Source organism: Chenopodium album, chromosome 20 (assembly GCF_948465745.1).
Source record: "Chenopodium album chromosome 20, dcCheAlbu1.1, whole genome shotgun sequence".
Taxonomy (NCBI): Eukaryota; Viridiplantae; Streptophyta; class Magnoliopsida; order Caryophyllales; family Amaranthaceae; genus Chenopodium; species Chenopodium album.
This window is the reverse complement of record NC_137853.1, coordinates 15,656,692-15,683,844: the sequence shown is the minus strand read 5'-3', so window position 1 is coordinate 15,683,844 and position 27,153 is coordinate 15,656,692. Positions and strand designations below refer to the sequence as shown.

Sequence of the window (27,153 nt, the reverse complement as noted above, 5' to 3'; positions counted from 1 at the left end):
TAACCATGACTAAATAAATAAGAAACACTCTAATAGTTGTTATTATAAATTACAACTGTACCTGGTAGTGTGGTTACTTAACACAAGTGCAAACTAATTAGTTCTAGTAGCAATTGGAGTTCCCATGGACAAAAACTCTCTTCCTAATTCCCTCTTAAATTTAATATGCATATTCAAAACAATAATAATACAGCTAAAAATAAAACTCATAGCCGCTTATATTGTTAAAATCTCCCTTCTAAACATACTAGCAAAGAGTAAGCGTAAACCTGATAAGGAGAGCACAAGAGCGCCAAACATGTATATGCAGCAGAGAAAAGGCTGTTAGAGTCTAAAGTCGGGCACCAAATAAAGAAAAGCAGGGAAGAAACCCCAAATGAATACTAAAGCCACAAGACTTGCAACAATATGAGTAATAGAACTTACAAAATCTGCAACAGATTACTCCTGTCCATCAGCGAAAATTGGGGTGCTCCCAACTACATATATCTGATACAAGTTGCTGCAAGAGACATACAGAAATGCAGAACCAGTCAGCAGATATTCATTTAACAGAAACCAGATGATAATTTCTGTGCATATGTTAAACGAAAACTGGGATAAAGATACATGATTAAATTCCATAATTCCAATAATATCTTAAAAAACAATACCATAATTCCTTAAAATACATAATCAATATAAGGAAATATGAACTAACTACTGACTTCCTAATTCTAGCAGCCAACAGACTAATGCAATGAACCAACTGCCTGCACAAGCACAGTTCAAAATGTAGTTAACCCATGTCATGAAGGCATATCAATGTCTCAGATAGTGGATTATACAGTTAGAGATCATATATATCTCTTGGTATCATCAGATATTATAATGCCAATATCTTATACAAATATCTTTTATAGATTATTAATGTATCTTCTAGTGAATCGTAAAATTTGTACTGAGTTTAAATCTCTTGTAACACAAATTATATTTATAGACTTGTACCATCTCACTAGTATGATTAATCTTACTCATAAATCTATTATGACATCACAACCTTAATCTTTCTCAATTTTTCCCTATCCCCCCCATTATTCAGCTGCTAACCCCTTCATCATCTTTCTCCATCAATGGCAGTCGTGAAATTTTCACTATCAAACTAGCCAAGCTAATGAGCGTGGTAGTGACACACTTGTGACCACCAAACAAGCCAAAATCAGGAGAGCTTCAAACTCAAAATTTCCTCTCAAGTCCAATTCAACACACTGTAGTTAAGGCCTACTGGCCTTACCTACCGGTCTAATAAATTCATATAAGATCCTATAAGATAAGATAAGATAATGGTAATAACGGCTAATATGTTTTAGAGATAGACTACTAAAAAAATAAATTAGGATAGAAGAAATTCTAGGAAAGAGAAGAACCTAAGTGTTTTGTCAACCACACATTTGTCTCCATTCTATAAAACCTTAAAGTTTATATATATTCAGATCTACAATTATATATTCAGATCTACAATCTATAATATTATAAGAGAAACAACATCGTAACCTATGTCATCCTTCCCTCAACATGACTTAATGCCACATGAGCAATGATATGGCATGCAAGTCTGGTATTCCCTTTCAACTTGCAATAATTGCTTCATTCTCTTACAAAAAAAAAAAATTTTAAAAAAAAAATTTTTAAAAAAAAAAATTACACTACGCTGCTGCATTTTATATTTGTTTCCTTTCCATACTATCAACCAAATAATTATTGTCTTTTTTTTCTAAATGAAAATCAACTATGTGCACTAAGGCCCTGTTCAGTTTACCTTAAGAAAATAAGGAAATTTTGTCAACAACTATCAATTAAAGCACGTGTTTTGTAAACAACTACCTATTTAATTTTTTTTTCAAAAGAATTACCACAAAGTTGTAAAAAGTTTAAGTAATACTACCACTCTAACAATTTTGGCTAGAATCTCCGGCATTTGGGTCTCACTTTTTATCACTTTTTACCTTAATGAAATGTAATTTAGTCGATTTAAATGTTGATTATGAGGTAAAGGTCAAAAGTGGATCTACATGACGAATATTCTAGATGAAAACATTAAAGTGATAGTGCTACTTAAACTTTTACAATTTTGTGCAAGTTCTTTCAAAAAAAATATTTAAAAGGTAGTTATTTTCAAAATACGTTCTTTAATTGGTAATTCTTGACAAAATTTCCAGAAAATAATATTAAGCAAACATAACTTCAATTTAGTAAAAATAAGTCTAGTTTAGTAAATATTATATCAATTCGGTAAAATTTAGTATCTTAAAAGAAAAATATATTTAAAAATCATGAAAATAATTTCAGTTCAGCAAAAATAATTTATGTTCAATAGAATTAATTTTAGTTGAGCATTACATTAAAAATAGGTCCAATTTAGTAAAAATAATTTCAATTCAGTAAAATCTGTAAAGAAGAAATATAGTTAAAAATCAGTAATAAAATAATTTCACTTCGGTAAAAATAATTTTAGTTCAATAAAAATAATTTAAATACAGCAAAAATAATTTCTATTCAATAGAAATTTCAATTCAGCAAAAATAAGGTGAAATGGGGCTTAACACAATTTTTAATTTCTATTATTGTACAAAATGCTTCATTTGTTACATCCCTCTTTTAAAGTTTGGTTCATACTATCGTGTAAAATTCATAGTGGTTATAATATCTAACCATTTTATCGCTAACTCATTCATAATTCAAATACTTAATGACGATTTTGATTTCATGTTACATTGACTCAAGACATCATTCAAGCGAAACACAACACTAGCTATTGGTAAAACATAATATATAATTTTATTAATTAAATAAACCTCCTTCCTTTCTTCAATCATGCATCTCCTCTCTCAAAAACTAGAATCAACTCAAAACAATATAATCGTAAACAACCAATCAAGCAATCAAAGAGTATTCATCTTGCAACTCAATTCCAAGAGTGGACTTTACCTTTGGTTGTCCATCTGCAATTCATGTAGAAAATATACCTTAGTCAAGATTGATATCAATAGGGTAATTGCATTGTAATCACCCGTATATCTAGGGAAAGTACCTTTAATAAACCGTGGTGCTTCCTTAAGTACCATAATATTCAATGAAACTCACTAATTTGATAAAGCCTTCTCCATTCAATTCTACAATCTTTAGCATAAATCTAATAATCATTTCCCACCAATATTCCGCTAACCAACTCTCACTTAATATCTTCTCTATTGATAGCACTATTGTAAAATTGCTAGTCCTTATAATGGCAATAATTTGGTGGTTACATGTATCAAAGCAAAACTTTAACCATTAATATTAGCAAATATATATTAGTAAGAAATATTAAAAGTTGATATGATGAAAATATACATAAATATTGATCCAAAAAATACCAAGTATATATACAAATAGTGAGAAAAGTTAAACTATTGCGATTAATGAGGTAATGTCACCAAAGAAGCCACACACACACACACCCAAAAACAAAAAAAAAAAACAAAAACCCTTCAAACACAAAACATTTGCTCTCATCTTACACCCCGTTGTTTATCAATCATGTGGTGCCAACCTTTAATGTATTTGCTCCCAACTTTTATGGAGAAACTAAAACTTCATCAATGTCTTATTCTTCAAAACTCTATAGAGAAATTAAGATAACCTTCAAAAGTTTAAACTACCATAACCACCATAACATTTCTTCTACCTTTTATGTGATGAAAAATATAAATATCATCACAAAACAAGGATTTTTTAAAATTAACCTTTAGTTTTTTTTTTTTTTTTTTTTTTTTTTTTTTTTTTTTTTTTTTTTTGTATTTTACCACCTACTATTTTTAAAAACATGAAAATTTCCCGAGCTCTCATACATGATATCACCATGTCTTCTTCTTCCTCGATTCTCATGTTAAATGATTTTCTTCAATAAAAATTAAAATTAGATTAGGGGAAAATATTTTAGTAGTCGATTTTGGGTTTGTAATTTGAAATTGGAGGTGGGTGGTTAAAGCAGGAGTAAGGGGTAAAGGGAGAGGGGCTGGCCAGTGGAGGAGCGACAGCTCGGAAGGGGAAGGGGGTCTGCCGCCACGGGGGAGGGAAAGGGAGGAGGTGGCTGGCTGGTGGTGGTTTTTGATTTTTTTTTTTAATTATTTATTAGATAGTTTTATTTTTGAGGGAAAATTATTAAATTAGATAAGTGGAAGTTATAGGGTAATTAGAAAAAATTAGAGATAAATTAAGTGAATTAGAGAGGTCCTTGGTTGTCTTCTACTTCCTCTGTTCTTTTAAACTTGACCCGCTTTGACTTTTACACTATTCACCATCCTTCCATTGACCATCTTTTATGAATTACATGTAAGTAAAAACATATTCATGTGAGATCTTGTTAAATACATTTCAATAAATACTATAATAATATATAATTTCAGTAATTTTTACTTATGAGGAATTAAAGTTATTGGTAGTTAAAGTTTTGCATTGACAAGCGTGATAAAAGAAAGAGGTCAAGTAAAAAAGAACGGAGGAAGTACAAAAAAAATAAAAATAAAATAATTACAATCAGTTTTCAGTTGCCAAATTTTTTTTTAAGGTTTAACCTAACAAATTAGTTGATTTAAAAGGAATTTTCTAACAAAATTTCCAGATTTACATTAGTTTATTTTTGTTGGAGGGGATTGATATAAAAATAACTATAATTCGAGAAGGCATGATTAATAAAGAGTATGTATGAGATATAAATATGTATGATTGAATTTTTGTCAAATAAAAAAAAATAATAAATAAAATTAATTTTAAAACTGGAAGAGGACCATGAAACAAGGAAATAGCAATTAGTTGTGAAATACAAGTAAAAATTAGGTTGTAAAACTTTTGAAATAAATGTATTTATAAATGTAATCAATTATACTTCTAAAATATAGAGTAAAGGGTCAGTGTTACTCTTTCATTGTGCTTTTTTCTTACTAAACAGTAAACATTGTACCACACCAAACCAATCAAGAAGTCAAACCAAATTTTCAAAAAATAATTTTGTATCCAAAAACATCCTCGGTGTACATTGTACAAGTAACATAGGCAACTAGTTGTTGGATGATAGCATTTAGACTACAACAATTCAATCTTTGTTCATCCAAAATTTCCATTGTCACAAAAAACATATGGTACAATGAGGTCACACCCAACACATTCCATACAAATGCCAAGAACAAGAGTCCAGATAAAAAAATGTATAATTAGTGATCTCATTCTCCACATTAGATCTCTTTGATTGTTATCAATTTGCCATGCCAAAAAAGACATGCTTTAGAAAGAGCTTTGGTTCTCTAAATTTTATTACCATTGACGGCACATAAATCGAAACACAACAATTCCACTGATGCAACGATCAAATGGCTTGCCACCTGAACCAACTTAGGACATTACTGCTAAACTATGTAAAGCACATAGTTGCCCCTTAGTAACTAAAGTGATACAGCTGAGAAGGTATAGGGACTAAACATAGACAATAGTGGTGTGAGGCATCCTTAGAACTAATCTTGAAATATAGTTGAATAAATCTGCAATCCATAAACTCTGATACAGCTTAATTTTATTTCATATTCAGCACAGAAGTTAGAAGCACATGTAGCTACCAACACAAAGCAAGTGAAAATCAATCCACCGTGATCAAATGAGAAGCTAAATGGCATAAGCCACATTATAGGTGAGCAAGTGCCACATAATAGTGATAGTACTCAATATGTTGCAGCACATCAAACTATGGTAAGCCTAGTACTCATGATTGAAATATTAAAAACATGTAGGTCTATGTACATACAAAGCCACTCACGGTCATGGATCTAATTGTGATTACTAAAAGACAAAAGGAAGGGACACAAGGCTTCCATTCGATTTTCATAATCCGAGAGGGCAAGAAAATAGAGAAAAGCATGAGAAGCTGAAACACTATCTGTGTATAGCAGTGAGAAACTGAAAAAGAACCATAGCTCTTCTTGGCCAAAAAAAGGCAAGGCAATCTCAAATCGGAGAAGATTGTAGAAAAGAAACATGCTCTCGCCAACAGTAAGAAACTCAGAGAGGCTGCAATTGATAGGAGAGATCTTCTGCACAAGGGAAGTAGAAGATGTATCAGGTACGATGTCATTTACAAGGGAACAAGTTTGTAACAACAAAATCTGAAAAAAGTAGGAGTCAATTTAGAAAGAAGAAGATGGTTTAGATGCGCAATTTTGCAACCATACAGGTGCAGATGAAACTAGAGTGACATGCTCATTAACCTTACATAGAACACATGTTTTCTGTGGCAAAGGAAAAATTGTCAAGAATGATATGACTTTTGGCCAGTCTTCCAAATATAAAACAATCTCTTACTTATCCTAGTATAATATGACCTTTGGGGGAATATAGACTAAAAACAAGAAACCTGTTTTATAGGTTCAGCCAGACACGTTTCGCATTTTGATTTATTAAGATTTTATATTTTGCATCTAACTTTTAAAAATTTGATTTTTCTAAAAACAATTATTTAAGAGAGAAAAAAAAATTAAAAAAATAAAAAAATCCCTTCTCTCCCCGACAGCCAACTCCACTTGACCCCTACCCCTTTGGTCACACAATTTAACCACCACATCCCCACCACCATTTTCTGTCATTCCTCCATCCTTACTACCACCACAAAATCGTCGAATGCGATTAAACGAATGAGGTGTTAACTGAAATTGCAAGGGGCAGAGAGATTTGCTTCACAAGGTTGAATGAAGGGAGAGAAAATGGGTGGGATTTTGGTTTGGCAGCGGCAGAGAACAGGGGGCTGTGGAAGAGGATCAGGGGATTGACCTTGCCGCAGCGAAAAAAGCCATAATTAGTGGAGGCATAGGGTTTTGGGCTCGTGAAGGGGTGGGTATGGAGTTTTTGGTCTGGTGAGGGCTAGGGTGGTGGTTTCAGGGCTGCTGGAGGGTGGAGTCTGGTGGGTTAGAAGTTGGGATTTCAGGCTAGAGGATGGGTAGGTCAGGATTCCGTGCAGGTGGGGGTATGGTGGGGATTGTGGGTTGGTGGTGGTTGATTTTTTATTTTTTGTTCTTTATCAAATTTTATTGAATAAAAACTTGTAATATTATTTTAAAAAATTTCTACCAATCACAATGCAGCACGAGTCACAATTAAACTATTAAACAGATTACATCAAGTCACATTCTATTCTGAGCAGATACCCATCAAAAGTCATTATTTTGGGATAATCAAAAGGTCTGTTTTCAAAAGATCGGACAAAGATCGTGTTATTACCGAAAATTTCCCATGGCATACTGGTAAATGGCCTATAAGCTCTATTAACAAAGTACCCTTTATTTAAAGTGTTTATAGCTTTTTCTTTACAAGTCAAACATATCATTCAATCTCACTTTGTTCTTTTTGCTGAGCCAACAAAGAATGCAATGGACGCTTTTAAAGAATATAGACTAAAAACAAGAAACCTGATTAATTAATATGAGACGGCCTGCTATTTTATTAGATTTTCCAGAATTTGTATCCACTAGTTGTTTTGCCCACTCTTCCCTTCACAAGCATGATTTCTAGCCAACAACAATGTTGTTTGGGTAGTATGTCCTAAATAAATATCAATTTACTCGTATATTTTATTTGACGAACCCTACCAAATGAAGCAATTTCACTTGACAAGAATGCAACAGATTACCAATTAGCTCACTGGCTAGATAAAATAAAAACTCATGTCTCCACATTAATTTTGATAGATCCACACCCTAGAATCCTAAACAGCCTTTCACAGTATAGTACGGGCTAGTGGTGGTTCCAGGAATTTTCCTTATGGGTTCGGAGTGTCCAAACACATAAAATGAAATCAAGTAATATAATCCAAAATACAAATTAAAATTAATAATTTGGGTGTACACATATTAATTTAACAAATTAATTAAAATTTTAAATACAATTGAGCTTGAGTCTTCATATTTTAGTGTTTGAAGAAAGAAAATGATTTTAGGTATTGGGGTTATCATCTTATCAACCATCAAGTTAGTAAAAGCAAGTGCAAAAAAAAAAAAAAAAAAAAAAAAAAAAAGGAAGAAAAGGGCGTAAAAAAAGGTCTTATAGGTTCAAAACCACGACCAATGCTAATACGGAGGTAAATATAAAGCAATTACCACTGGGCTGCAGGAAATAATATGATACTCATGCACGTAGTAATTTATATAAGCAGTTCTTGTAATTAGAATAAACTGGTCAGAATTTCACAAATTCAGTATGGGTTTACTGGAACTGCCACTGGTACGGGCCCCACCTACTAAAGTCTTAAATTTTCTCAATGACAGATAAAAAAAATATTTCTAACCTTGTTCATTCAAATCCTACAGCTTAATTAGCAGCCAGTAAGCTCAATTCTATAGATAATACATAAAGTAAAACTGGTCTGATAAGTAGTACAATCCTTGTTTCCACTCAATAAAGTTGTTCTTTATCTAAGAATTTTAGGATTGTTGTCATCTTCAGATATTGGACCACATAGATATTCGACACAATCATTCAAGCATGTTCAGCATTCCCATTCCTAAAATAACAATTAACAACCATTCAGAAGGCTGACATTCAAGATATCTAACAACACAGGCACACAGCAAGCCAATAATTACACAACCGCAAAAATAAGGGTAACTTCTAAATCTTTTTAAATTTTTTTGCTTCGCTAAATTGATGGTCTTCTTCTGATAATTAAAGATGCCTCACCACATGCAGACCAAGAAATGTTCACTGGCTCAATGAAATAAAAACTCAAAAAAATAAATAAGTAAATAAATAAGTAAAATTTGAAGATACTCAAGCCACATACATTTATGTCTTTTAAACTTCAACATCTCAGACATCTCAGTAGGCTCCAGTCAGCAACATCATCACCCAACAAACAGCAGAACATCTATGATCTTTGTTTATTTTCTCCTACCTATCCTACTATCTTACTCCATAACATGTCCAACTTCTCTTCCAAAATTCAATGGAGGTTCACATACATATACAAAGCAATCCCATGATCATAAGAAAAGGCTACTCAAGACATAAAGAATTCTGTCAGCTAAACACTAATTATTCTTCAAAGTAATAGAAGTCACAAACATTACCCACAATATGCATTCTTCCATCTCACCAGGGAATACCAATGGAGTCTCTTAGCAAATCATTAAGTCACAATGTTGTACCTAAATCAGATCAATTACATTCTTTGATTGATCCAGTACATATCATAAGAACTTCTTCATTTGACCATAGATCTCTATTAAGAACTTCAACTATACTTTTGAAAGCTTGTAACAGATACCCTTACATCACTTCCAAAAAACACTAGTACCAGTACTCTCCTTATTCAAGGTAATAAACATACACTTGCACACATATAAACATTTAGCAGCTGGGAAAATACAGTGAGGATAATTGAACAGGACATCTCATGCAAATCATAATGTAAGTCTTCTTCCCCCTCCACAACTACCCAACTACCCTACCCACACCACAGTAAATAAGTAGGAAAAAAGGATAAGTCACAACATCTTCCAAAACTTTATCTTCAGTTTAAAAAACAAAGATCACCACCCAGAGCATTTCAAAGAACAAAATTCACAAGAGAAGAAAGAAAGTTGGTATGTGCATTCACTTACAGCTCCTATTCTCCCTTCCAATCTATCAGCTCACTGCGAGGAACATATAGCTTAGCAGCCTGCTGCTCAGCTTCAATATCATTAACTACTCCTCGACATCTTTCAGCACCACAATAACATTTAAGTTGCTCATCGATAGAAAAGAACCTGTATCATAAAAACTCAAGCTTACAGGCTGCCTTATAAACAGGATGAATAGAAAAGAAATGAGTTCACAAGTCAAACCTGTAGTCATAAGTCAGTTCCTCCCATTGCTCAATATCTCTTTTCGCAAAAATTATTATATGTTCATCACCACTAACAGTTATAACTCTAGAGTAACAATTGGGCTGCAAAAAATACAAAGCACAATTACAAATCTCAAACATTCTTGGCATTAATGAATCCAAAAAAAAGGCAATATCAACATTTCACCATGCTTACAGAACAAACACATAGCCCTTTACAAAGTTCAAAACCTCAAAACATATATATCAAGAATTTTTTAATAAGCCTCCTTTTTTCCAAGGTCCGTTTATTATATTTCTTAAACCAGCTTTTGTAAAAGTAACAATTAATGTGTTCGCAGATCATCTCACATAAAACAGAAAGGTGGATAACTGAGCAATTAGTGACAATTTCAAAAATAAATAGAATGGATATAAAGAATAAAATCTTATCAAACTATGAATGATGCAACACAAATAGCAATTGAGCAAGTTGCAAACTAGACTTATAAAACATTTCCATTCTATTGCCCTTGGTGTTTCATGTGATAATTTTGAAAATTATAAGATAGAAGCAAAGAGCACCAAGAAAAAATAAGATATTTCCCATGAGCTGGACGGCATTGCAAAAAAGAAAGGACAAAATAATTACTTCACAAGAATGGTTTATTAAATGAGCAATACTTCCAGCGCGCGTAGCATCAATGACACGCTCATCATCAATCCTAAACATATAAGTCCCAGCACCCTGCAAAGTAAATCAGTCAAATGAATGCTAATCTCACAGTAATTAACAATTGAAAATGGCTATAAAGGCGCAAAGCTCAAGAAAACTAGTTACAAATAATAGATTAAGACAATGGAAACTTGAAAAGAGAAGATAGTATAATACATCAGTGATAGCTCAGAATCATAGCTAATTCCACACAAATGGTAACATGTGGCCATGATAGAGTCAATCTTGTTTCCAAGATGATCAGCATCATACAAACAAATAACTGCCAATTTGAATAAATCCAAGCGTAAAAGTAAAAAGATTCAATTTGACTTACTACTAATGAATTATATATTAAGTGTTCTCTTCGATCAGCCACTGGCGGCCTTACAAGTTCACCGGTATATTCGATCACCTAAATCAAAAAACACAAATGACTTAAATATCCAGCTAAACTTTTATAAAAGCGGAGAGGCTACAACAATGTGTGTGGAATTACCATGTCTCCGGCTTTATGTGGCTGCTTCGCAAAGATCCCAAATCCATGTATTCTAGATTTTCCTACAAAAATAAAATAAAATACTAGCAATCAATACAAAAAACATATATAGTTCAACAATACATATTCTCAATAAAATAAATACTGTCAGTGTCCTAACACAAACTACACAAATCCAAACTTTATAAATTAGCACACAAATTAAAACCTCAAGAATTTCATGTCACGAAGACCAGGTAGTCTTGATATAAATCACAAAGAAAAATGAAGAAAAATAAATTAAGGTAAAAAGTCCAGGGAAATTTATTCAAAAGCTTGTTTAAACAGATTAACATACAAATTGTATTTGGAAATAGTAAGCTCACACACTTTAGTATTCAAACATCATATACATGCTTAGCGCTGAATATCCATGAGGCATCAGAGAACTTCACATGAACATGAAGCCATTAAAACATTTGGCCCCAACAAACATATCAATAATACAACAATACCAAATACCAAGAGCTACTCTAGTATAAAATAACTACACACTGATTAGATGAATAATTTCTCCGTTTTCCTTGTTGTACTCATTGACTTGGCACATTTGTCTATGCACAACTTTGACCATTACGAATTCATATTATGACAAATCTAACAAGATCCCTTTCCCTTATTGATAATTAAAGATGGTCAAAATGAGGATATGAGTAATGATTTAAATCAATATGGTTAAATAGAAAATACTGACAGTACAATTTAAGCATTAACAAAGTGTAGGCCAAATGTCCAACCTCGCCAAACTAACCCAACCTAAGATAACCTAACCCAAATCAAAATTATACCCGAAACTAGATCACCCTACTTCTACTTGGCCTGAACCAAACAAACCCAAACCTAAAAATCATATTAATTAATTTTTTGTGATAAACCAAATGACAAGACCAAAATATGTGGCAATAGTTATAGTAATCTTGATGTAATCATGTCAATGAGTGAAATGTTAGAAAACCACAAAGGCGAAAAAATCGTAAATTTGACCGAATAAATGCCAAAAAGTATCATATGTTAAAAAAATTTGATTTTTAGGTAATAAATACAAGTTCTTAAAATTGTCTTTGCTAAAGCTGCCTATATAAACCATTCAAAGTGAAATGTTTCAATTGCGAAAAAGAGTTGCACTTCCTAAAGCTTTCCTGTTGGGAGAGAACTTGCAACTTTTGATCCAGCAATCTCTGAATTGCTTCTCTCTATATCTCCCTCAATTTCCATTTCACTATGCAGACTTACTTTTATGGGAGTTTGAGTTGTTATTATGATGCCATGATCTATTTTCAAAGGTGAGAGATAGAAAAAAAAAAAAACCTACAGTCGTATTTTCAAAATTAAAATGTTTCAAAAAAAAAAAAAAATTCAAAATTAAAAAGCTAAAGTTAGGAGAGAAGCAATCACAGCTATATTCAATCACAAACAGCAATCACACCTGTAATAAGTGAAATTAAGGCGAAAAAAAAAGGGCCTTTAAGAATTCAGTTTATACTAACATTATTAATGACATGTACTAACAGTAAAAAGACAAATGGCCTGGGGTTTCTAAAAAACAATGTCTTTCCGTTTTCTTTTTTCCCCTTGAATTTCTTAATATTTGAATGCTTGCTTCTTACTTCCTCTGTTTTTTTAACTTGCAAAACTTCACTCTTCACGCTTGCCGATGCATTATTTCAATCGTTAATATCTTTAATTACCAATATGTATAAATTATAAACATTGGATATCAATATAGTATAAATCGAAACAAATCTAATAAAATCCCACATGACTATATTTTTACTAAGATATAAATCATCAAAGCTAGTCAAAGTGAAGCTAGTAGTGTAAATGTCAAAGTGTTGCAAAAAAAAAAAAAAAAGGTAGTATTATATATGCCAAAAAAGTATCACTAATAGGTAGAACAAGCTGACCTACAAGCAAAAGCAGCTACTCTATAAATTAATCCAATTCCTAGGTTTGAAACTCATGGCAAGCTTCTTTGATGCCCTTTTTTTATCATTTCAAACCCTTGGATATTTAAAGTTTAAAACTTATACCACCTCCTCTAAGAAAAAAAAAAAACCAAGTTCTACCGTTCGCTACATAAATTTTCCTTGCCAGAAATCATTGAAAATGAGATACCTAGAGCTTTTTAGAATACAATATTATAAGAAATCCAGAATTTTAGCAGTGAATGAGCATGGTATCAACACATCAATGAAGTTTACTAAATTACTAAGTGACTCATGAAACATTTAAACTTACCAAATGATAATCGCTTCCTAGAAGTCTCCCTCATGTATCTATATTTATCAGCCATCGAAAGTATGCTAGGCAGAGCTTCCTGATTTGAAGATACATTTTGAATCACTGAAGTTGACTTAGAGCCATTATCCACATTATCCTCCACTGCCATGCGAGCCAAAATCTCATGTACGTAGTAACAACCAACCAGGTGCGGCATATTAAGCAAAAATGAACGTTTTGCAGCAAGGATTTCTGGTTCTTTACGTCCTCTTCTGGCAGAATAATCATAAGGCTCTGTTCATGATTGCAAAAGAAAATCAGAGAACAATTGATAATAACAACCTTAACATAGAAACAAAAAACTTAAATAACCCAATACATGAGCACCACAAAAAAGATATGATGTTGAGCAACACGCCAACACATTAAAACACATTAGAAAGGTCCAAAAATTTACAACACATTTGACTTATACAGTTGTCTAAACCTAATTTTAAAGGGCGCAAGGCACGCGCCTTTTGTAGGTAAGGCGCACTTTTTAGAAAATAAATAATAGTTTCTATTAAATAAGTGTAAGATTGGAATTATGTGATAAGGTGAAAGGGCCATGTGATCAATAAATAGGGTTCTTCACTTCTTCAAATCGAATTGGGGATATGGATTTCTCTCTCCTCTAGAAATGAATTAACCTGCCCGTCACAGAGTCCCATAGTGTTTTATAGAAAAGAATAACTTACAAAACAGCTATCAATGCTTTACAACATAAGGCGTAAAGGCGCAAGAAGCAGCCTAGAAAAAAAAAAAAGGCGCTCGCCTATTGTAGGTCGTTGAGCCTCACAAAGCTAAGGCGCCAAATCTTGAGCCTTATTGTGCCTTGAGCCTAGGCCACTTTTTGAGACTAAGGTCTAAACTCTAACTCTCTAAGGTTATGTGATGTGTAATTTATTGGGCTCTTCAAAAAATTTCAAGAAATTTGGGGATTTGAAGCTATTTAATCTAACCAAGACTCAAAGAATAAATTGGTAGCTTTCTCAACAAATATCATATGTAATTCTCTTGCAAAAACAATTCATACGAATTGATCAAATAAAACTCAAAACTTCTCTAACTTCATTAATGAAAATAAAGACTATTTATAGGCAAACATCCCATGCTATTAGGATAACCAAAAGATAAAATAAAAAATATAAAATATAAATACTCGCAAATAACAAAATATATATCTTCTAATAATATTAGAAAATAATATCTCATCAATCTTACTAATTCTACTACAACCCTAATTCGATTAATCATGCGTAACTCTTGAATTGACGCCACTAAACCTCATGATTAATAGAAGACTCACAAAAATAAATAAAAATAATAAAATGATGATATTAATGCCTAGGAATTGCATCATAATGCAACAGAGAGCATACATATCATTGATACTGTTATTTTGTCTATAAAAATCTCTCAAAAGAAAGTCAGAAACGAAGAACTCCCATTTATCCAAAACTTAAGTACAGCGTAAAAAGTAAAAGAAAAAAAAAGGTGACTTTAGAATTCTGAATAGTAACTGTCAAAAAAAATCATAATTTCCAGATACCAGATATGAAGTAAATTACCACAGCGCGCACAGCCAGATTCATTAGATGGGGGGATGTAGCTCAATTGTTGACAAGACTTCTTCCCATTTGCCTCATCTATGATTGGACGGTCATTAGATGGCTGCTTATGTCTTTTGCAGAAAGAAAGTAGGCGAATACACTGTTCCTCCTCATCTTCATCTACAGAAATGAGATGAAGTTTGTCTTCATCTTCAAGCTAAGCAAAATGATACCCAACAGAGGTTGCAAAAGTAAAATTACATGAGCTTTATTTCTTATGTTGAAAAAAATTAAAGAGCATTCCAGAAGAGGCTTCTAATAGCATCCTCACAAAGTAACCACTAAAACTAACAAAGTAAGCTATACCTCAGCACAATAGCCAGAAACACGTGCACAAAGTGGATGATATGCAACACGGCAGGTGTTGTTAGAGCACTGAAATCAAATGGCCAAAGTTTTGTAAATTTCATAGTAAGAAAATAGAATACTAAACGCCAAAAAAAAAATGACAGATGTCCTCCATATAAGAGTCAATATTAAGTCTATAAGCAAAATGCAATACTAAGTCAATTGGCAGAGATAAGAATCGGGACACAAGGGGAAAAACACAAAAAGAACGACAAAAATGGTAGCCCATAGCTTGTTTCTCTTGCCTGTGCTTTAAAAAGGGAAATAAGGATACACTTTGAAGTCCAACTACAAAAACAGTGAACAAGATGGCTTCTCTAAAGCAATCAAAACAGTCACAAAATTTCTCCTTATGCTAAAATTGTAAAATTTGACACTCATAGATGACAGGTGAGACGTCAGAAACGAGTAGAGCAAAAATCGCCGGTGAATGTTACAGCCATACCATAATTAAGCTAAAAAATGTTCCATATTGTAGCCTTATTTAGTTAATTTTATCTGTTATACTGCACGTACAATATTCCCCTACTACATTTATAATGATGGATTCCCAACATTCACCTCAGTCAAAGAGCTTAATCAGAGTTGTTCAGCAAAAATCAGAAGGAAAATTGTCTCGTCCCAGTTAAACCCTATAAGGTGGACACTTTGGAACAGTCTTACAAAAAAATTGGGTATTTCACCATTCCTTACATTATACTCCGTATTTCAAACATGGATACAGGCAATGAACATCCCCCTCCCACCCCCCCCCCTCCTTCCTCTCAATATTTATTTTCTCACCTAACTTATGTTAGGTTGCTTCGACACAAGTTAGGATTCACACACAAGTAGGCATGACCCAACACCTATTTTAAGTATGGAATCCATCCGGATCCAAAGATCAATCAGACACGGTATAACAAAAGAAAGAGAGATTGCAAGAGGAAGGACTCAATTCAAGTACTTTGATTTAGTTTATTAGCCCTAGGTCTGCATATTTTGGGGCGTATAATCCAAACAGACCAATGTGATTTTTACAATACTAGGGGTTCCAACGCGCACGATGCACGCAATACAGCTAGATCTTTTAGAAGAGTTTACGTAGTTGGCGTTATGTTATATGGCCCTTTGCATGGTATTTTGTTGTAACTATTTATATAGCTAGACTGTAATGTTGATTCTTGTTTGCTATGCATTGCTCGTTGTACACATACCATAATTGATATATAGGAAATTTTACAAACATTTGCATTTTATATAGGACTCGTACTAATGTTGAGTGCTTGTACGTATATACCATAAACTACTCAAAAACAAAATTTAAAAGGTGAGAAATACCAAAGGTAAAAATGAAACTTCCTTGGAAGCAATGTATAAAAAAGCTCAAGGTGCGCTAAAGCGATAAGGGTTATGCACCGCCTAGTGCGCCTCTTTAAAGTGAGGCGCAAAATATAAACAGTTGAAAAAAAATTGGCAGAAATTTGCTTCAGATGCGCCTCATGTGCACCTAGGGTGCCTCAAATCACCTCGCCAGGCTAAAAAAAGCGCTTAACCCCTATCGCCTTGCGCCTAGGCGCACTTTTTTAAACACAACTTGGAAGGAATATGGAATACATGTAGCCACTAACACAAATTAAATACAAAATTGATGTTACTCAAACATATCTTTATCATTTTCCATAAGATGATGTTTTGAGACTTTAAGTATACAATTATTCTTCCAATCACCAAATGATGTCTAAGGCAAACTCAAGCCAACAATTGTCATTCCCTCATAATTTGTATTGTTATCCAACCTTTTTGCTAAGTCCTGGCAAATGGAATGTATTGAACAAAGCTAGAAAAGAAATTAACACATTAACAAAATATATATCCGTATATAAGAAAATTGTGCTCAACTTTACCTGATATCTCACAATAAATCAAACTTTCCTCCTACTTATCATTTCTTGCAACATTGGTGACTACTTATCTTTCACTAAGCCAACATTAGGATATAGTTTCCTTTCTATTGTTTTGATATCGGCCCGTCTCTTCACATCTCCCTTAAATTTAAATTAATCTTGGTGGAGAGTTTATATATGCACTCAAAAGACACCTTAAAATTTTTATCACTGATATCGCGTGTGATTCGTAGTCATCTAGCTTAACAAATACTGATGATATTGAAGAATTAGAGCGTATAAGGGAGAGGAATCGGAGTAAAAGGGAAAATTGGGCACTTACTAGAAAAACAAAGAGGTAGTGACGAGTTGACGACGCATTGCATAATTATCTTCATCACACTGATTTACAGGACTAAAGGAGATAGCCAATAGTGGGTGTTTGAGTGGTTAGGACTTGGGATCCATATAACATTCCTTACGCATTACATAAATCTCATCATCACACTGATTTCCAGTAATCGTCTTTTTCAGGTTGTTAGGGATTGTTGACAACGCCCCACCCCACTACTCACCTTCACAACCCCCTCCCACAAACCCTAAAAATTAAATCCCAATTAATTTCAACAACGAACAACAATGATGCTTCTCCATTCAAAATTAACGCTTCTGTATAAATCAGGAAGATTTAAAACAATAAGAGGGAGAAAAGCTACCTATTATGGTTGTAGGCTGTTATAGAAACCATCTAGAGAGTGACCATCAAGGAGAAGATGAATTAGATGATGAAAGATGAGAGGGTGTGCCATGGAGGAGTTGGAGGAAGAGAAAACAAATTGAAGATAAGTGATTAAGACAAGTTGAGAGGGAAGAGGTTTCAAAATTTTTTATGGGGGCAAATATGTAAAATAACATTTATAGGGGTATAATTGGAAACACACTATTCATTCTAGTTATACATTTTTATAAAGTAGGGATAAATTACACCAATGGTCTTTTCAGAGTCATAAGGCTAGGTGAACCATAGGAACTGACACACTTATTGCAGACTCCACAATAAGTCTGTTTAACTTTCTCTTTCTAGTAGAATAGAGATAAAGTCTGTGAAAGTGCAAAGACTAGAAACCCAAATGAAACTTCTACTGTTATACTTTTTTCTTCTGTTTTCATAATATTTAGTATTTACACCTGCACTTTCCCTTTCTTTTCTTATTTAAATAAACTATTCAAGTCATTGGTAACCTATTCGAAGAGAAAAGGTCTCATGTAATCATGATAATTGTTTTTAAATTTCTAATACTATTTAATTATGACATTTGGAAAAACAAACAAAATAAACTAACTACTCGCTCTGTTTTCTTAATATGTTCCCCATAGTGACATGAGATACATGCCGATAACATGACACAGATGCCGAAGCAATAATTTGACCAATAATATCTTTAATTATGAATAATCATAAATTATAACAATTGAATATTAATAATCTACTCATTAAGAAAATTCCAACAAGTACCCACAAGACTATATTTTTCCCTATCTATAATTCACAAACATTGGTCAAAGTAGTTCCAATGAATAGTGCCAAAACTTCCAATGGGGCCCTTAGAAAACGGAGGGAGTACAAATCATTCTCAAAAGTAAACGCAAGACGGATTGCTAGCTAAGCCTGGTTATGAGCATCTGCCACCAATTCTCTATCAACCTTGCAAATAGTACAACAGTCAAAATTTCCTGAATCGTCCACCTTTTTTTTAACAATTCAATGGCACCTTTTTTATATTAAACAATCACCATATCTCAGTGCCTGTGTCTTAGATAAGGGCAGGCCGACAGGGTTAAGTAAATTTCTAGATTTGTTGGGTCAGACAATAGGATATATACTATTATCCCAGCACCCATACCCATGTTCGAGTAACAAAGCACCTAACTGAGCCATTATTCCTATCTCTGCCACTCGTTCTTCTACTACTAATTAGTAGTTTACACCAATCCATAAGAAAATCAAATGAAAGATAAGTGATCAACTACCCTGTTAGCATAATGGCTTCCTACGGGAAGTCAGCACTCCACAGATCCAATTAATGCAGGATCCACACAAGATTATAGCTATAGCTGATACTTTACCAATATATTACCCATACTTATTTTGAAGGTTGCACAAAAATTTTAAGTTTCCAAGGTCAAAATCAGAAAGAATAAAAAAACAAAACACCCCTATTGATTCCTTAAAAACGCATAACAACTTAACACATGAGCCTGCTGTCTTGAAGCTGACTCAATTCTCACATTCTCAGATAGTGTATTTAAAAAAAAAAAAAAAGGAATGCTCCTTCCATCCCAATTTACTTGCCTATAGCCATTTGCAGAGTTCATTCAGGTGAGAAAAAGAGAGGAAAACAAATAGCTTGAGCATGGAACCCAACCCAAGAGAAAAGTAGAGAAAAAATTTCTAAAGAGGAAATGAGGCAAGCAAATTGTGACAGCCCAAAATGAAAAATGAAGGAAGTAATAAGGGAGTAATATAATATAATCCCAACTCCTTTTCAGCATCATGAAATACATCCTACTCAGTACTTAGAAATGATAAAAAAGTTGAAGCCATACTTATATGACCAATAATAATTGTAAAATACAGCATAAACCACCTTTACCTGGATGCAAGCTCCATAAGGGATATGACAAATACTACAAATGAGCTTCCAGCGGTCCTAAAAGGAAAAGGCCTCAAAGAAAGTTAGCAATAGAAAAGCATAATTGCATCCATGCATGAGCATCAATACTATAGAGCAAATACATACAAACGCTAACTACCTTATTAATCCTACTAACGCCATCGATGGGCTCCATCTTCTTGATATCAGATAAGCACGTTTCTGTAAGGCATAATATGGTCAAATAAGAGTAATAAAATAAAAAATAAAAAATAAATTAAAAAAAAAAGGGAGAAGCTGAAAGAGCAAGGCACATAGTGCACAAACGAACCAGGAATCCAGATAGCACAAGCTAGATGAGCCCAATGACCATCAGTTGTGGGCTTCATAGCTCCACCTACATAGAATATCAATTACGAAATTAATATGTGACAGTCATGTGTTTATTTAACAATCTTCAAAGCAGCTATATGTACCTACAACAGGGCAGAGACGACAAGGTGGAGTAGACTCAGGTGCACCAACTCGACACAGATTACACAACCACAGTCTACCATCAACAGACTCCTCCCCATAGCACCTGGCATGAACCTGAGAAAGAAGCATGCTATCATAAATTTTTCAATTCAAAAGAGTTTCCATGACAACTAGAGACGTTCAGGCCTCAAGGTATGCTTGGAATGAGATATAATTGATACAACAAATTTGGGGGTATATCATGTAGCTTTTTGGGATTAGAATTAATATTAATATTCTGTAAGGGTTAATACATACCCCCGTAACAGGGGACCTATACGCCAAACCCCCCCCCCCCCCCCCCAAAAAAAAAAAAAAAAAAAAAAAAAAAACACTTCAAACATAAAAATTTCTACCTCCCCTATCCACTATGCTCCTATCAACACCACCTTCAACCTCGCTCCCCATGAGTCAAACAAGCTTCTTAATCTTACAAAATAGTTCAGGCATACCATCAAACGGAACAAGCAAATGGACATATGCCAATGAATATGTGCAAATTACATGCATATTAGTAGTATCAGGCCAGAAATAAAGATGGTCAAAGGCATAAGCGATAATCTAATGGATGCTCACCATCATTCTGCATTTATCACACTGCAGGAACAAGTTGTTCTCGTACTCCTATATAGAATAGAACAGCGTATTACCACATTGAGGAAGATAATAAAAGAGGGAGGATAGATTAAAAATTTACTGATTTAGTTCCTCACCTCATCCATGTGGCACACATTGCATCTATCAAGATCTTTCCAATTAATACGAATAGGACAATAACCACTGGGCATGTTCTGATATCTTTCAGGCAATAGTTTACGTGAAGGGAGTTTGATTGGCCCTTTTGAAAATGAAAAAACCTGCCAATACCATACATCAATCTTAAGTCATTCACATGTTGCATTTAGATATTAAAGAAGACAAAACCAAAAATTAACATTTAAATACAACTGATTTCTTCAAAAACCTTATAACAAAAACCATAAAAGATAAGTGTGACGCAAGACATTCACATATTGTTTTGCTGTGTACAACTTCTGCAGAGTGTATTCTCAATAATACATCACCTATACTATACGATACTTTTCATCATCAAAATTAAGATTAACAATTCCAAATTTCAAAAGCTTTAAAAAAGAAATAAACCAACTGACATGATGCCAAGTAAACCAACAGAATTAATTTATAAGGATCAGTAGTTACCTCATCCTTCATTGAAGCTTCATCTGAATCAACAGTTTGAACATCCATGGATACACGCATGTTCAACATGCCTTTAGGAAGTTTCTGCACATTCAAGTACCTGATAGAACAGTATGTCTGCAAGCTTAGTATGAATACTAAATGTCTCATTAACTAGGACCAAAAGACTATATATGGAAACTAACTAATGATAAAAAGCAAAAGGATCATCAGTAGACAAGGAGATCTTAAGTATCGGTACTTTGGTGCTATGAGAAGATCTAAACAAGACAGAGGGAACGATCACAAGCCAGTATTTTCAGCATAAAATTTAGGTTTAGTCTAAGACAGGACATTTATTTAGCTAAATCATACTTGAGCTATACCTTAAACGAGGAAATTCAAAAAAAAAAAAAAAAAAAGTACAATAAAATACAAGTGAACAACATTAAATCACACAGCCAGAGTTACTCCGTATAATCAGACAGTATCCAAAACGATATGATTTACAGAATTTGAAACATAACACATAGTACCAAACAGGTTTCACAGTTCAAACCATCAAAAATGCAGTTAAAATACAGCTATTACCCCTAATAGGATCAAGAAAATCAATGAGTAAGCTAGGTAAAGATGCAGAATACAGAGAGAACTGCAACATTATACAGCCCAAGAAGGCTTCTACATAGTGATACAAGAAACAATAATGCAATCAGTTACTTTTTTAAGAAAATATAATTACATTGAAGGTTTGCCATATGATTCAGATGTAGCACAACAAAAGGTCAAAAATTAGACCATGGGAATTTGGCATGAAGAATATGCAGCAGCAAGGTAATGATATTGCATTATTTTTAAGGAATACATCCACTCCCAGCAAGAGATAATAAGCAATGATGCAAATGTCTTCCTTCTACACTAGACTTTTTAAATGCTTCTAAACTCAATTAAGGGTTCCCAATTAAATAGACAAGAAAGATGCTCCAGATACGCCTATCTAAACAAAATTAAAAGAGGATTGCATGGATATGCATTTCCCCACTCTCATTGTCAAAAGACAGGACCAGTTTTCTTAGTAGTCCTACAAATGAATCTCCAATAACAGCAAAGAAAATATATGTAATTACAGCTGTATAATTATTTATCATAAACGGAGATTTCTCATCATAGGTGATTCTCAAGACTAGGAAAAATAGGAAAAACATGAGTCTATATCTAAAAGGGTGGACAACAAATCGATAAACAGGAGTATGAATTAACATAAAGTCACACCCACGAGAATAGGATAGCTAAGTGAACCAGCAAATGCAAGCAAAACAAATAAATAAAGCAACTATTGCAAAACATTTTGACAACAAAATTGACCAAATAACCGGAGGTTAAAACACATAATGGAGAAAGCGAAATTCAAATCAACTAACTAAATCTTAAGATTACAAGAATCTACCAGAAACGACCTATGCTAAGAGACACAGACAGCTTCACAACACAATAAACACACATTCCAAGCAGATGAATGCCATATCTACAGATACATTAATCCCAGAATGTATAAACTTAGTTAAAACATTACAACTGTGGAATTAGAACTTCTAAAAATAAAGCCACCTAATGAGATCATGAAGCACAATTAAACAATTTACAAAGCTACTCAGGAGAAAACAAAATTATTATAGCTAGAGTAACTGAAGGTTTCTTTTCCCCGGCACTCACCCCACCCATTATCCACCTTACCCAAGAACGAACAATAAAGGCTTTGCAAACCAACAAAAGTAATAATTATATATGCCAGAAACACATATCCTACTCCAAATAAATTAATAGGATGAAAAAGAAAAGGAATGATACATAAACTTCCATATAGAACGTATAAATTTAAATTAAATTGACTTGTTACTCAAATTGCAAGGTCCCTTAATACTTTCTAAATCAATAAACCGCACCTCACAAAAACATAAATAAATAAATAATAAAAATTAAAAATTAAAAAAATTAAAAATAAATAAAAAAAAAAAAAACAATACACCACAGATCCAAGGGATATGCAAAGGTACAGCTGTACCCCTATAAATTTTCAGAAAGAACAATCATATGATTTTAATCACTAGGCATTTTTCAGTTTCCATGCTGGTAAGAGAATCGAACATCAATGCATGAGCTCCGTGACAGCATCCAAGGTTTGTTGCTCAAACCTTTTTAGCTCCATTTTCAATATTCTCTGCCAGATTGCCCCTTATAATTAGGAACCCACTACTTTATAAATACTTTGTGTATCATATAATCTCTAAATTATCTGGTGGAATTTTCTAGCAGCGTTTTACTACTTTACCTCATTTCCCTCTTTTGGTGTGGTACTTTTAGTCAACCTTCTCTTTTTGTAGATTTTTTTTTCCTTCACAAACACTATTTCAGTTTCCCAATTGACTTAATCTTTGGGAAGGAAAAAAAAAAAACATTTCATGAAATTATTTAGATGCTTAATCCTCTAAAGACTCATTATAACTTTATAAATTAATTTTGGGGTTTAAGTTATTCTAGCACTTTCTTTAATCACAAGTCTTGGGTAGCATCCTCCAAAATATTAACCAATTGACCTAGTTGACATACACTTTAGAGTTATGTACATTAAATTTTTAATTATTATATATACAATTTCTAGCTATACATAGAAAAAAGATAAATTGTTACCTTAAAAGTTCTAGTCACTCATTTATTGCAAAGCCAGACTACATTTTATATGGTAATTTAACCAAACCAGTTTATTTAGCTTATATAAATCAACAGTTACCAATTAATTTTGGTGCATCCAACACCGTAGACATTGGCAAGAAATTTATTTTAAAACCAACTCTCTTTTTCTTTTGGACAAATTTATCTTGTCATGTTTTCTTTTAGACAATTTTATCTCATCGTGTATTTATTTTAAAACCAATTGTTTCTGGATTCCATGAATTTACCATCAAAACACCAAGTAATCAAGCTACAATACAGATAGGCATAACGTAATCGAACATAAATTGTGCAACAGCCTAATACATTTGTACTAAAAAAAATAAATAAATAAATAAAAAAAGAGGCCATGTTAGCGAGACATAGGCAGTAAATGATGATGAACTATGTTACTAAGAAAAAATATTGTGGCTCTAAAGGTACAGTAGCAGATAGAGAGAAGAGAATTTAATCACTGCCCTTGGAGAGAGAGAGAGAGAGAGAGAGAGAGAGAGAGAGAGAGAGAGAGAGAGAGAGGAGAGATCTAGCAAGAACTTACGATTTTGCTTCTTTCAAGCTTCGAAGAAAGCGTGTGGACTTGCACTTCAAATGAAAACAAGAAAGCAGTCCTTTTACAAATGATACTATCTGTTTCACCTGTATTCTGATTGTCAACAAGAAAATATTAACTCAGTAACAACAAAAATTCCTGCAAACTAAATTCTAGTTCCTCTGTGAAAAAAAAATTGCAACATATTGCCCAAAATCTCTCACATAATTAGTCAAAGTGTTACAATTTTTTAAAAACGAAGGAAGTAATCATTAGAAAAAGAGCAAAAGCCAACCTTGCAAAATCATGAGTTCCAAAGAATTGCACAGGAATTGATCTTTTTCCAGAGCTGTTGTTCAATCCTTTGCGGTCACGAACAAGTGATTCATCACTAATGACAGCAGGCCACATTGCATGACCTGAAAGAAGATAAATTAGCAACAAGATAGAATCGAATAACAAGAATGCAAATTTGCACATGAAGGGTCAGCAGCAGCTGTAACGCTGTGCAAACTTGTGTTTTCTATAATACTGTAAGTATAAAACTGTATACACGAGATGATCTACAGCAACATAATACAAAATGGTGACAGTGCAATTCAAATGCAAGCTTCTTCTCTGTAACTTCAACACAAGGTACTACCTTTTAGTCGTTGAAAACAGACCCATCAAAGCTACGAAGTCCAGAAGGACATAACATAAGTCAATACAGCTCCTTACTTTCCAGTTAGCTCATACCATTTCATACATAACTTAGTAGCTGACTCACCAGTAAGCTTTGCCCAAATTATATCCCCAGGCTCAAGATCTCGACTCTCATCAACACTAGCAGCCAAACCCATCAACTGACTGTAATCAGGATCATCGTCAGCGGTATATTCTTTCCCTTTAAGGTTTTTGTTCTGCATTTCCTCTCTTGACATATAAAATTTTATCTGTTCTTGTGATAAAATCAGCTCTTCTTCATCACCATCCTCATACTTAATCTGCAATTAAATTTGTATACATGCATTACAGAAAGCTACAACCAATATGAAAAACACCTCAACCGAAAAACAAACAAATAACAGTGAAAAGAACATACATTGTGCTTTTTCGATACAGCATCATAGCCAGATACAGACCCTTTATACCAAACATCATCCAATGGCCAATACACCTACATTGAGCACAAAATTAAGATTCTTTTCCATTTTCATTCAACCCTACTAATTCATCAAATCACAAAAGGAATAAAACAATCAACTTGCCTGGCATTTCAAGCCATCAAATACCATAGGATCAACACCATCAAAAGTTAACCTGGTGCATAATACAGTTCAAATCAAACTAATGTAAAAATCCTCATAAACAAACACACAAATAGATTATGGTCTCAAAAGTCTCAAATTAGAGAAGAAACAACTTACAGGAACCATTTTTTCGCCCGAGAATCATTGTTATTCTTTTGATTAGCTGAAGAATTTTGCTTCCCTTTCTTTACAGCAGATTTATTAGAATTTACATTGTATTGAAACCGCGATTCCCTTAATCTGGGACCATTCAACCTACACAAAACACTCGAATCCACCCCTAATTTCACAAGCTCCGCATTCCCGACCCGCCTTTTCTTATTCGGAAACCCCACAAACACATCCCCAACAAAACCCTCATCCTCAACCGGCTCCTCTTTGACCACAATTCCCTCTCCCTCACCGTCCAATTTCTCCACCTTGGAATCACAACGCCGCAACGACGAATTCTTCTTTCCCCGGCGAGAATAAACCCGGATCACCTGCGACGAATCCGATAACAATTCACCCTTAACTTCCTTACTAACCCCTTCCTTCATCCCCTCCTTCTCCTCCCCTTCCTCTAACTGATGACAAATATGATCGCCCAAGCAGTCGTCAATTAGGGTTAGCTTTCGAGCTCGAACTTTCTTCGAAACAACATTGGAGGAACCACTAGCACTAACACAAGGCGAAGTAGCGGAGTAAACATGGCGAAGAGGAAGAAACCTAATGGGAGTACCGGCGTAATGATTATCAATATCTTCAGCACACCTCAATTTCTGCGAATCTGGCAACTGTTCCTGTTCCTGTTCCTGCTGCTGCTGCTGTTGTTCGTGAGTTTGTTCATGGCAGTTTTCCTGCATCAAATTTTGCGACGCAGGAAACGCCATTGAAGAAGAGGAGAGAGAAAAGGAGGATGAAATTGTGAGTGAGAATCTTAATTTAGGGTTCGAAATTGGGGCTTTGGGGGTGTTTTGGAGGGATGAAGATTTGAGATTTTCGGCCTAAAAACTTCCGTTTTCCCGCCGTTTGGAGAGCGTGCGACTGAGTGAGTGTAGATGTTTAGAG

The 27,153-nt window shown here is 33.7% G+C and overlaps 1 protein-coding gene across 3 annotated transcripts; it reads right to left on the bottom strand.

The window, feature by feature from the left end:
• Positions 1 to 27,153, bottom strand: LOC145596623 (histone-lysine N-methyltransferase ATX2-like). 3 transcript variants are annotated; one of them, XR_014103270.1, is made up of 23 exons: positions 26,221 to 27,153; positions 26,062 to 26,113; positions 25,896 to 25,970; positions 25,581 to 25,797; positions 25,107 to 25,230; positions 24,821 to 24,925; positions 21,574 to 21,673; positions 21,087 to 21,230; positions 20,950 to 20,997; positions 20,334 to 20,448; positions 20,189 to 20,254; positions 20,018 to 20,079; positions 19,858 to 19,914; positions 15,297 to 15,365; positions 14,949 to 15,147; positions 13,357 to 13,632; positions 11,080 to 11,141; positions 10,918 to 10,995; positions 10,518 to 10,613; positions 9,885 to 9,988; positions 9,660 to 9,806; positions 427 to 502; positions 1 to 269 (listed from the first exon to the last, which is right to left on the bottom strand). XR_014103270.1 is itself a non-coding variant. In XM_081652826.1 (22 exons), the coding sequence occupies exons 1-21, from the start codon at positions 26,973 to 26,975 to the stop codon at positions 9,665 to 9,667; spliced, it is 2,946 nt and encodes a 981-aa protein (XP_081508952.1). In that variant the 5' UTR covers positions 26,976 to 27,153; the 3' UTR covers positions 1 to 502; positions 9,660 to 9,664. The 3 variants fall into 3 exon arrangements, 2 of the variants coding, with proteins under 2 accessions (XP_081508952.1, XP_081508951.1); XM_081652826.1 differs by having other exon boundaries at positions 1 to 502; XM_081652825.1 differs by lacking the exons at positions 1 to 269; positions 427 to 502 and adding an exon at positions 5,409 to 6,101.

Coding starts and splice junctions, on each gene's coding strand:
- LOC145596623 (XM_081652826.1), bottom strand. CDS start 26,975: ATGGCGTTTCCTGCGTCGCAAAATTTGATGCAGGAAAACTGCCATGAA. Junction 25,231..25,580: donor AATTTGGGCAAAGCTTACTG/GTGAGTCAGCTA, acceptor ATCTTCTTTCAG/GTCATGCAATGTGGCCTGCT. Junction 20,080..20,188: donor TTGTGCTATCTGGATTCCTG/GTTCGTTTGTGC, acceptor TATGCCTTACAG/AAACGTGCTTATCTGATATC.